The sequence below is a fragment of the Piliocolobus tephrosceles genome, chromosome 2 (assembly GCF_002776525.5).
Source record: "Piliocolobus tephrosceles isolate RC106 chromosome 2, ASM277652v3, whole genome shotgun sequence".
NCBI lineage: Eukaryota > Metazoa > Chordata > Mammalia > Primates > Cercopithecidae > Piliocolobus > Piliocolobus tephrosceles.
This window is the reverse complement of record NC_045435.1, coordinates 37,560,697-37,573,528: the sequence shown is the minus strand read 5'-3', so window position 1 is coordinate 37,573,528 and position 12,832 is coordinate 37,560,697. Positions and strand designations below refer to the sequence as shown.

At 41.1% G+C, this 12,832-nt stretch overlaps 1 protein-coding gene across 1 annotated transcript in view; it reads left to right on the top strand.

The window, feature by feature from the left end:
• POLQ (DNA polymerase theta) overlaps window positions 1–12,832 on the top strand; it is a 116,911-nt gene that overhangs the window by 41,488 nt on the left and 62,591 nt on the right. Inside the window, exons 13-15 of the mRNA XM_023214415.3 lie at window positions 5,770–5,963; window positions 7,819–7,943; window positions 10,441–10,684. Coding sequence (XP_023070183.2) covers window positions 5,770–5,963; window positions 7,819–7,943; window positions 10,441–10,684 — 563 coding nt within the window. The remainder of the gene's footprint in view (window positions 1–5,769; window positions 5,964–7,818; window positions 7,944–10,440; window positions 10,685–12,832) is intronic.

The following is a 12,832-nucleotide window of genomic DNA, read 5'->3' as shown; positions in this document are numbered from 1 at the left end:
TTGTATAATCCTTTTTATGTTGCTGGATTTGGTTTGCTAGTATTTTATTTGGTTTGCTAGTATTTTCGTCATAAGATACATTGACCTGTAGTTCTCTTTTCTTGTGATGTCTTTGTGTGGTTTTGGAGTAATATTAACTGCACAGTATGAGTTAGGATATATTTCTTCCTCTTCTGTTTTTTGTTTTTTCTTTTTTTTTGAAGAATTTGTTAAAGATTGCTGTTAATTGTTATTTAAATGTTTGGTGAATTTCACCAGTCAAGCCACCTGGGCCTGTGCTTTACTTTGGAGTAAATGTTTTGATGATGAATTTAATCTTTTTACTTGTTATAACTATTCAGAGTTTCTATTTTTTCTTCAATCAGTTTTGGTAGTTTGTGTATTTCCAGAAAATAGTCCACATAGATTATCTAATTTGTTGGCATTTAGTTGTTCATAGTGTTCCCTTCTAATCCTTTTTATTTATGTAAGGATAATGGGGGTGGTTCCTCTTTCATTCCTGATTTTAGTAATTTGAATCTTCCTGCATCATTTCTTGATCAGTCCAGCTAAATAGTTTTCAATTTTGTTTTCCTTTCTTTCTCTCTCTCTCTTTTCTTTTCTCCTCTCCTCTCCTCTTTCTTCTTTCTTTCCTTCTTTCTTTTTCTTTCTTTCAGCGGATCATCTGAGGTCAGGAGTTTGAGACCAGCCTGACCAACATGGTGAAACCCTGTCTGTACTAAAAATACAAAATTACAAAATACAAAAATTAGCTGGGCGTGGTGGCACTCGCCTGCAATCCCAGCTACTTGGGAGGCTGAGGCAGAAGAATCACTTGAACCTGGGAAGCAGAGGTTGCAGTGAGCCGAGATCGCGCCATTGCACTCCAGCCTGGGTGACAGAGTGAGACTATCTCAAAAACATTTTTTTCTGTACTGAACTTATAGTTTCTTTTGTCATTATTCCCTAAATAATACAGTTTATCAGCTATTTACATAGTATGTATGTGGTATTAAGTATTATAATTACTCTAGATGATTACTCTGTATATGGCAGGATGTGTCTAGGTTATATATAGACACTATCATTTTATATCAGAAACTTGAGCATCCACAGATTTTGTTATCTGCAGGGTGTCCTGGAACCAATCCCCCACAGATAACAAGAGACAACTATACATTTTGCTATGGTTTGGTGGAGTTCTATAGATGTCTCCTAGGTCTAATTGACTTAGAGTGTTGTTTTAGTCTTCTATTTCCTTTTGATTTTCTTAGTAGTTCTAGTCATTGTTGAAAGTCGGGTATTGAAGTTTTCAACTACAGTTGGTATTCTCAGAGAATTTGTTCCCCTGTACCTCTTACGGCTCTTTTTTGAATGAAGGGAATATTTTTTAGTATAGTCATTATCGCTTAAGGACAGTGGTACATTCTGAGAATTGCATCTTTAGGCAATTTTGTTCTTGTGTGAATATTACAGAGTGTACTTACACAAATTTAGATGGTATGGCCTGCTGCACACCTAGGATATATGGTATAACCTAACTGCTGCTAGGCTACAAACTTGTTTGGCATGTTACTCTACTGAATACTGTAGGCAGTTGTAATACAATGGTAAGTATTTGTGTATCTAGACATTTCTAAACATAGAAAAGGTATTGCAACATGTTAGACATTTTGATGACTATGATGTCACTAGGCAATATTAATTTTTCAGCTCCATTATAATCTAATGGGACTACTGTCATATATGCAGTTTGTCATTGACCAAAATGTCATTATGCAGCACAAAATTGTATGACATTTTAATTTTGTACATTTTTCTCTATATTTTTTGCCCTCTTTTTTTTTTTTTTTTTTTTTTTAGTGGTTACTCAAGGGATTATCAGGTACAGCTGAAAATTTATACTAAATTGCAGTGAGATAAAGAAGCATTCTTAAATAACTCTATTTTGATTCCTTTTTTTGTGCCATTGTTGTACTTATTACATCATTATGTGTTGCAAACCTAACAGTACGTTTTTATACTTAGTATTTTATGTAATTTAATGTTTTTAGAGAAGCTGAGAGAAGAAAGGAGAGCAAATATATGTTTACAGAGTTTGCTTCATTAACGTTCTTATTTATGATTGTGTTTTTTTCTTCATTTATTTCTATGGATTTGGGACACCATCTCTTGTCATTTCCTTAGTTCGGTGCCAGCTTTGCTTTCACCTGCCTCCTGTGGGCTGATACTGTCAAATATATTGTGATTTTTATATGTTATGGGCCCAAAAATACAATTATATGCATATTGGCAGGGCATGGTGGCTCATGCCTGTAATCTCAGCACTTTGGTAGGCTGAGGCGGGTGGACCACTTGAGGTCAGGAGTTCAAGACCAGCCTGGCCATCATGGTGAAGCCCCATCTTTACTAAAAATACAAAAATGAGCTGGGTGTGGTGGTGCATATCTATAATTCTAGCTACTCAGGAGGCTGAGGCACGAGAATCACTTGAACCCGGGAGGTAGAGGTTGCAGTGAGCTGAGATTGTGCCACTGCACTCCAGCCTGGGCAACAGAGTGAGACCGTGTCTCAAACAAACAAACAAACAAACAAACCCAATACAGTACAGTTATATGCATATTGTTTTATAAGTTGCCTTTTAAATCAGTCAGAAGAAAAGAGAAATATGTAATGATACTGTTTTTATAGGTACCCACATAATTTCCTTTGTTGACGCTCTTTGATGTTTTTGTTTGGAATTGAAATATGGTTTTGGGTGAGTTTCTTTCAACCTGAAGAGCTTTCTTTAGTATTTCTTTGTTTCTTCTTCTTCTTCTTTTTTTTTTTTGGAGACAGAGTCTCATTCTGTTGCCCAGGCTGGAGTGCAGTGGTGCAGTCTCTGCACACTGCAACCTCCACCTCCCAGGTTCAAGCAATTCTCGTGCCTCAGTCTCCTGAGTCCCTGGGATTACAGGCATGCGCCACCACTTCTGGCTATTTTTTTTTTTTGTATTTTTAGTAGAGACAGAGTTTTGTCATGTCGACCAGGCTAGTCTGCAACTCCTGACCTCGAGTGATCCAGCCCCCACCCCCCGTCCACCCAGCCTCCCCAAATTCTGGGATTACAGGCGTGAGCCGCTGCGCCTGGCTAGTATTTCTTATAAAATGGATTTGCTAACAAAATTTTCTCAGGTGTTATCTGGGAATGTTTCTGTTATATTTTTATTTTTGAAAAACAACTCACCTTTATATAAGATTCTAGTTGAGGCTGGGCATGGTAGCTCATGCCTGTAATCCCAGCACTTTGGGAGGCTGAGGCAGGTAGATGGCTGGAGGCTGGAAGTTTGAGACCAGCAACACGGTGAAACTCCGTCTTTACCAGAAAAATACAAAAATTAGCCAGGTGTGGTGGTATGCACCTATAGTCTCAGCTACCTGGGAGGCTGAGGTGGGGGGATGGCTTCAGCCTAGGAGGTAGACGTTGCAGTGAGCTGAGATTGTGCCACTGCACTCCAGCCAGAGTGACAGAGCCAGACCCTGTTTCAGAAGAAAAAACAATGTTGACAGATTTTTTTTTTAATTTGAGTGGTTTAATATGTCATCTCACTGCATTTTCTGGCCTTCTTGTTTCTGGTGAGAAGTTAGCTGTTAATCTTATCAGGTTTCTCTTATACACGATGACTTGCTGTTTTCAAGATTTTTTTTCTTTAGCTTTAATGTTTTGACTGTGATGTGTCTTTGTGTGGATGTCTTTGTATGTATCCTGCTTGGAGTTCACTGAGTTTCTTGGATATGTAGGTTAATGTTTTCCATCAAATTTGGAATACTTTCAGCCATAAATTCTTCAGATGATTTTCCTTTTCCTTTCTGTCTTCTCCTGGTACTCATTATGCATATGTTGGTACATGTAATGTTTCTCATATTCCTTTAAGGCTCTGTTCATTTTTTCTGTTTTCTTTTCTCCCTCTTTCAGATTGCATAGTCATTATTAATCTATTCATGTTTGCTGATTCTTTCTTATGTCAGCTTGGATATCTTGTTGATCTGTCTAGTAAATTATCCATTTTAGGTCCAGGTTCGGTGGCTCACACCTTTAATCCTAGCACTTTGGAAGACCAAGGCCAAGGCAGGAGCGTTATTTGAGTTTAAGAGTTCAAGACCAACCTGGGCAACATAGTAAACCCCATTTTAGTTATTGCACTTTTTTTTTTTTTTTGAGACAGGTTTTTGCTCTGTTGCCCAGAGAAGAGTACAGTGGCACAGTTATGGCTCACTGTAGCCTTGACCTTCTGGGCTCAAGCAGTCTTCCCACCTCAGCCTCCCAAGTAGCTGGGACCAGAGGCATATGCCATCATCCCTGGCTAATTTTTGTATTTTTTTGTAGAGACAGTGTTTCACCATGTTGCTCATGCTGGTCTCAAACTCCTGAGCTCAAGTGGTCCTCTCCTTTCAGCCTCCCAAAGTGCTGGGTTTATAGGCACGAGCCACTGTGCCTGGCCAGTTATCGTACTTTTAACTCCAGAATTTTCATTTGGTTCTTTTAAAAATAATTTTCTCTTTATTGTATTCTCTACTTAATGAGACATTGGCATCGTGCCTCTTACTTCAAGCGTGCCTTTTTTTTTTTTTTTTTACCATGTTTATAATGTTTGCTTTGAAGTCTTATTTCAGTAGCTGGAGCCTCTCAAAGGTATTTCTTTTTATTTCTTTTGCCTGCTTTCCCCCCGTGTTTGAGATGCACTTTCCTATTTCTTATATGTTTCATAATTTTTGTTGAATCTTGACATTTTGGGCATATATCAACTCTGAATATTGATTCTTCCCTTCTCTCCTCTATGTTATTGATTCTTTCTTGAAAATTAGTCAGAATGCTTAAGATTCTAAGTATAGTTAGAATATTGATATTAGAAGTGTCTGTGATTAAAAACTTAGGTTCTGGCCAGGCGCAGTGGCTGACGCCTGTAATCCCAGCATTTTGAGAGTCTGAGGCAGGAGAATTGCTTGAGGCCAGGAGTCAGAGACCAACCTGGGCAACAGAATAAAACCCAATTTCACCAAAAAAATTAGAAAATTAGGCAGATGTGGTGGCACTCACCTTATAGCCCAGTTACTTGGGAGGCTGAGGTGGGAGGATTGCTTGAGCACAGGAGGTTGAAGCTGCAGTGAACTGTATCCCAGCCTGGATGATAGAATAAGACCTTGTCTTTAAAAAAAAAAAAAAAAAAAGACTTGGGTTCTATAAAATCCAGTTTGTATGCTTAATGATCTGGCAGTGCATTGTTTGTGAATAAATGATGTTTCCATATGAATGAGGTATTATCGCAGTTAGACATTTTTATAAGTCCTGAGGCCTTTGTCTTTTTATTTTAAGTAATTTTATTTTATTGTAATTTTTTTGAAATGGAGTCTTGCTCTGTTGCCCAGGCTGGAGTACGGTAGCACAGTCATAGCTTACTGCAGCCTCAAACTCCTGGGCTCAAGCAATCCTCCTGCCTTGGCCTCCTAAAACGTTGGGATTACAGGCATGAACCACCACAGCCAGCCATTTTATTTATTTTATTTTATTTCATTTTTTTAAGAGACAGAGTCTCACCCGGTCAGTTGAGCTAGAGTGCAGTGGTGCAGTCATAGCTCACTGCAGCCTCAAACTTTTGGGTTCCAGCGATCTTTCCATCTCAGACTTCTAAGTAGCTGGGACTATAGGCGCATATCATCATGCCTGGCTTTTGTCTTTAATATGAAGGTTGTGTATAATGGTTTTCTGTAATGTAATAGTTTTAGTTAATGAATAATACTTCTTCCTTTTAGGTTACACCTATGTTCGAGGATTGGACTACTATTGATTGGTATCGATTTTTCTGTTTATGGGAGAAGTTGCCAACTTCAATGAAAAGGGTAGCAGAGCTAGTGGGAGTTGAAGAGGGGTTCTTGGCCCGCTGTGTGAAAGGAAAAGTAGTAACCAGAACTGAGAGACAGCATCGACAAATGGCCATCCATAAAAGGTAAACGTCAAGGTCTCTGGGCTTTCCAGTATTTAACATAGTGTCTTGCATGTAGTGGATGCCCAGTTTATTGTAGTCACTTTCATTGTCAATAAAATCAAAATTTTGGCAGAGTATGAGGTTTTTCATTTTTTTTTTTTCATTTTTTTTTTTTTTTGAGATGGAGTTTTGCTCTCGTTGCCTGAGCTGGAGTGCAATGGCATGATCTCAGCTCACCGCAACCTCCACCTCCTGAGTTCAAGCGATTCTCCTGCCTCAGCCTGCAGAGGAACTGGGATGACAGGCATGTGCCACCATGCCTGGCTAGTTTTGTGTTTTTAATAGAGACAGGGTTTCTTCATGTTTGTCAGGCTAGTCTTAAACTCCTGACCTCAGGTGATCTGCCCGCCTCCGCCTCCCAAAGTGCTGGGATTACAAGTGTGAGCCACGACGTCTGGCAAGTTTTCTGTATTTAATGAATTTATTGGTATTTTAGTTTCTTTCTGCAGTTCACAGTTTAGTAGCCCTTATATATAAAGATCTTATATTTTAAAGTATAATATTTAATTACCTCTCTTTTGTAAAGAAGGTGTTGATCAGAAGAACCACCAACTTACTGTGACTTCACCTGGGGTTATGCTTTATATCATGCTTAGAAGTGATTCACTACCAATAGGGAAGAAGAGCTAATTAAAAGATTCAGGTGGATAAATTGATACAGGCTGTTAGCTTCTTTGAACTATAATGAAATTGGCCGGGTGCAGTGGCTCACACCTGTAATCCCAGCACTTTGGGAGGCCAGAGTGGGCGGATCACTTGAGGTCAGGAGTTCGAGACCAGCCTAGCCAATGTGGTAAAACCCTGTCTCTACTAAAAATACAAAAATTAGCCGTTTGTGGTGGTGTGCACCTGTAATCCCAGCTACTTGGGAGGCTGAGGTGGGGGAATTACTTGAACTTGGGAGATGGAGGTTGCAGTGAGCCAAGATTGTGCCACTACACTCCAGCCTGGGCAACAGAGTGAGATTCCATCTCAAAAAAAAAAAAAAAAAAAAAAGAGAAATATAATGAAATGGTTTTTCTTAAAAAGCAGTCTTTAGTATATTATTTATAATATGGTTAAGTATAAATTTTATAAGGATTTATATACTTGGATTACTTTTGCTACTGTTGCCTTTCAAATCAAAATTGGATGTTATATTTATATTGTCATTTTATTGGAGTAATGATTTAAATGTAACTATATCAAGTTATCTTTTAAATTTTTGTGTCATCACATTTCTTGAACCAAGTCTCATTTCTTGATAGCAGCAATATTGAATATGGGCAACTTTTTGTTATACACACATTAGTTCTTTACTGTAGTACTAATGCATGTCAAAACTTGCTTTGCAAGCATTGATCTCGATCTTTGTCCAGTAACCCTATTTTCTTTCTTTTTTTTTTGAAATGGAGTCTCACTCTGTTGCCCAGGCTGGAGTGCAGTGGCACAATCTCGGCTCACTGCAACTTCCGTCTCCCGGATTCAAGTGATTCTCCTGCCTCAGCCTCCCGCATAGCTGGGACTACAGGCATGTGCCACCATGCCCAGCTAATTTTTTGTATTTTTAGTAGAGATGGGGTTTCACCGTGTTAGCCAGGATGGTCTCGATCTCCTGACCTCGTGATCCACCCGCCTCGGCCTCCCAAAGTGCTGGGATTATAGGCTTGAGCCACCCGTGCCCGGCTGTAACCCTATTTTCTATTAAGAATCTTACCGGAATGTATTATATAAGTCCTCTGTTGCCTTTCCAGTTCTAAGTCATTTTGCAACATACACTGTATCTCCTAGTAGATGTGAATGATCTCTTACCATGCTTTTGATGATTTATTCCCAGGTTTTTCACCAGTCTTGTGCTATTAGATTTAATCAGTGAAGTTCCCTTAAGGGAAATTAATCAGAAATATGGATGCAATCGTGGACAGATTCAATCTTTGCAACAGTCAGCTGCTGTTTATGCAGGTCAGTTAAACAAAGGGTTTCATAGTTGTTTAAGACTATGATTTGAAGTCGAGTTAAGATTGCTTTTTTTTTCAAATTCTATTTTATTGTAGGCCTCTTTAAAAGTGCTATAATTTTGTACAGTTCTTGTCATCATCGGAAAATTCAAAACTGTGGCTCCTCAGGGCTCAGTACCATGTTACAGAGGATTGGTAACTAGCTGAATGTCTTGGCCTCTATTCCTTAGCAACCTGCTTTCTGTTTTCCTTTTTCTTCGCTTTTTCCTGTTGCAAGAAGAAACAGAAACAGAGTTCTCTGTGGTCTCCCCTTTCTCATTAAGGTACTGATTGCCAGGCACGGTGACTCATGCCTATAATCCCAGCAATTTGGGAGACTGAGTCGGGTGGATCACGAGGTCAGGAGTTCAAGACCAGCGTGACCAAGATGGTGAAACCCCATCTCTACTGAAAATACAAAAAATTGGCCACGTGTGGTGGTGGGTGCTTGTAATTCCAGCTACTCAGGAGGCTGAGGCAGAGAATTGCTTGAACCTGGGAGGTGGAGGTTGCAGTGAGTCAAGATCATGCCACTGCACTCCAGCCTGGGTGACAGAGCAAGACTCTGTCTCAAAAAAAAAAAAAAAAAGGGTACTGATTAATACATATTGTTAAGGAGAAGGATGGAAGAGGGAGAGGGATTTCTGAACTCCTGTCTGACTGTTACAAAAATGATCTATTCTAAGGTCTACCTTAATGTATTAAACCCTAAGCAAATGAGAAATTCTGAGTCTGATTTTACTAAGGAATCCTTACAAGCCCTTAAGAAGGAAACTATGGGCTACGAGAGGTTGTGTTATATGTATAAGAGGTTTCATCGTGAAGATATGTGCTTATGAGGGAGTACTGCGGGGAAGATGAGAGGAGATAGTGGTAAGAAGGGAGGGACTCACTTTTTTTTTTTGAGACGGAGTCTTGCTCTGTCTCCCAGGCTGGAGTGCAGTGGCACAATCTCGGCTCACTGCAAACTCCACCTCCCGGGTTCACGCCATTCTCCTGCCTCAGCCTCCCGAGTAGCTGGGACTACAGGCACCTGCCACCACGCCTGGCTAATTTTTTTTTGTATTTTTAGTAGAGATGAGGTTTCACCGTGTTAGCCAGGATGGTCTCGATCTCCTGACCTTGTTATCCACCCGCCTCGGCCTCCCAAAGTGTTGGGATTACAGGCCTGAGCCACCGCGCCCTGCCGGGAGGGACTCACTCTTAGACTCACTGGCATCAAAGATGAAAGACTGCCTCAAGGGGTTTATGTTCTTGTAGGGAAGTGTAAAACAATTTTAATTCCACGGATGTCTTTATGACATGGCATTTGTTTTGGTTTCTTTATTTCTTTCTTTCTTTCTTTTTTTTTTTTTTTTTTTGTTGAGAGGGAGTCTCACTCTGTCGCCCAGGCTGGTGTGCAGTGGCCGGATCTGAGCTCACTGCAAGCTCCACCTCCCGGGTTTAGGCCATTCTCCTGCTTCAGCCTCCCGAGTAGCTGGGACTACAAGCGCCCGCCACCTTGCCCGGCTAGTTTTTTGTATTTTTTGGTAGAGACGGGGTTTCACCGTGTTCGCCAGGATGGTCTCGATCTCCTGACCTCGTGATCTGCCCGTCTCGGCCTCCCAAAGTGCTGGGATTACAGGCTTGAGCCACCGCGGCCGGCCAGGTTTCTTTATTTCAAGACAGCGCAGCTATTGAGCTCAGCAACCTTTCTTTGAAGAAAATGCACATGAGAACATCTCTCTTTCTACTTCTCTCAGCACTTGAATATTGAAATCAACTCTCTTGTTTTCTTCTAGGTGGAAAGAATCCCTAATTTTTTTTTTTTTTGAGATGGAGTTTCTCTCTTGTTGCCTAGGCTAGAGTGCATTGGCGTGATCTCGGCTCACCGCAACTCCCGCCTCCCGAGTTCAAGCGATTCTCCTGCCTCAGCCTCCCGAGGAACTGGGATTACAGGCATACTCCACCATGCCCGGCTAATTTTGTATTTTTAGTAGAGACGGGGTTTCTCCGTGTTGGTCAGGCTGTTCTCAAACTCCCGACCTCAGGTGATCTGCGCTACTCAGCCTCCCAGAGTGCTGGGATTACAGGCATGAGCCACCGCGCCCAGCACCTTTACATGTTTTTAAGAGTTCTCTTTTGCTTAAGAAAGAGAGAGAGATAGAGAGAAATGAATTAGGATGAGGGCTTCTTGTTTGTTTTGCGTTTATGTGCTCTGCCTCAGTTTTCTTGTGTTAACTTCAGGATTAAGAATAAATAAGATGACATTTAATGTCATCTCATAAAATTTAGCACATTTATTGTCCAGTTAGTTAAGGCCCTTAGTATATGTCTGTTCCCTTGTTAACTTACACCTTGGGCCTTGTTAAATCTTACAATTTTGCAGGGAAAAAACAAGGAAATATAAATACATCTAAAGAAATGGAGAATTCGTCTGTAAAAAAAAATTCAATTCAACATTTATTCTGTGAATGTTCTAGGGATGATTACAGTGTTTTCCAACCGTCTGGGCTGGCACAACATGGAACTACTACTTTCCCAATTTCAGAAGCGTCTTACATTTGGCATCCAGAGGGAGCTGTGTGACCTGGTTCGGGTGTCCTTACTAAATGCTCAGAGAGCCAGGGTTCTCTATGCTTCTGGCTTTCATACTGTGGCAGACCTTGCTAGAGCAAATATTGTGGAGGTGGAGGTGATTCTGAAAAATGCTGTGCCTTTCAAAAGGTAAGAGAATACCTTTACCTACATGGGCTTATTAAATTAAAAAAAAATGTTAATTTTAAAATAGTAGATAATATATTAAAGTATTTTTGTGTTAAATAATCTTATTATATACTTGGTGTAAGTGGAAGAAAATATGGCTACTTTTTCCCCCTTGCAGATTACTTTTTGTTTTGTATATTTTAAAAATAATACATGACTTAAAAACATTCCTACTAGAATGTCTGAATGGGGCTGGGCACAGTGGCTCACGCCTGTAATCCCAGTACTTTGGGAGGCTGAGGCTGATTGCTTGAGCTTAGGAGTTCAAGACTAGCCTGGGCAACATAGCAAGATCTCATCGCTACTAAAATTAAAAAAAAAAAAAATAGCTGAGTGTGGTGGCATGTGCCTGTAGTCCCAGCTACTTGGGGGTGTGAGGCTGGAGAGTTGGTTGAGCCTGGGAGGTTGAGGCTGCAGTAAGCACTGATAGCGCCACTGAACTCCAGCCGGGGTGACAGAGTAAGATCGTGTCTCAAAAAAAACTGAGCAAAAGTTTGGTATCAATGCTTTCTGCTTTGATGAATTTTGATTTTGATCTGCTTTGATGGATTTTGATAATTTTGATGTGATTTCATTATATATCTCAGGCTCATCTTATACTTTTGTTAGACAAGAGCATTTTTTTTTTTTAATTTTTTTAATTTTTTTTGAGACGGAGTCTTGCTCTGTTGCCCGGGCTGGAGTGCAGTGGCCGGATTTCAGCTCACTGCAAGCTCTGCCTCCCGGGTTTACGCCATTCTCCTGCCTCAGCCTCCGGAGTAGCTGGGACTACAGGCACCCGCCACCTCGCCTGGCTAGTTTTTTTGTATTTTTAGTAGAGACGGGGTTTCACCGTGTTAGCCAGGATGGTCTCGATCTCCTGACCTCGTGATCCGCCCATCTCGGCCTCCCAAAGTGCTGGGATTACAGGCTTGAGCCACTGCGCCTGGCTGGTTCTTGGCATTTTTAACAAAGAATTGGACAAAACACACAAAGCAACAAAGGAAGCAACAAAAGCATAGATGTATTGAAACAAAAATACACTTGCAGGCTCAAGCAAGGCTCAAAAGCACTGGTCACAGAATTTTCTGGGGTTTAAATGCCCTCTAGATACTTCCCATTGGTTACTTGGTTTACACCCTATGAAGTAGTGGCCCGTGACCAGTCTGATTGGTTGTGGAAGGTGACCTAGCAGAGGCTGAAGTAAAGTTACAAAGTTATGCTCTATGCAGACATCTGATGGGTTGCAGGAGGGAACCAATCAGAGGTCCTTTCCATTTTTCATCTGTAACACAGAAAGTTGGGGGGAGTTGCAAAGGGAGTAGCCTCTGACCCTTTGTTACATGGGCATGGAAATTTAGGGTTTTACTTTTGATTCAATTCATGAAGTCAGCATGAATCAGCCTTAGGCTCCCTGCCTCACTGGCAACCACAGATCTTTATCCTGTCTCCATAGTTTTGCCTTTTCCACAATGTCATAGTTGGGGTCATTCACTATATAGCCTTTTCCAACTGACTGCTTTCACTAAGCAACATGCATCATGTGTATCTTCACAGCACCCTCTCACGTTTCCCCCAGGCTGGAAATGTTGAGTTTATCTGAATTTGTCTCATGTCTTCCTGCTTCTCCTTCCTTGTAACTCTCTCGCCTGCAGCCTCTGTTATTTCTTCCTCTAAAGGTACAGCCACACTTACTTATCTGCCCTCCTCCCTGGGCCATGCCCTGCACACCATACCTCAGTCATGTCATTCTGGATTCTGTTTACTGTCAGTCTTTCTGTATGGCATAGACATCCCTCTTGACTGGCCTGTGAGGACAGCCTCTTTCCTCATTTCATGCTCCTAACGGAGAAGCCACTGCAAGATATTTAATGTCCTTCACCTGATTTTCCATGGCCAGGCAAAACCCAGACACAACTCAGCCACCCAGTGACTACTTGCCTGCTTCTCATCCTCAAATACCCTTCATTGGGCTATCGTTTCTTTTGAAAACATCCTCCCATGAGGGATTCCACAGTGACTTCCCAGAGGAACCACAGAGCTGGGATGAGGACAATGCAAGAATGAGAGTGCTGGGTGTGAGGGCGCCGGGTGTGAGGGTGTTGGGTGTGAGGGCGCCGGGTGTGAGGG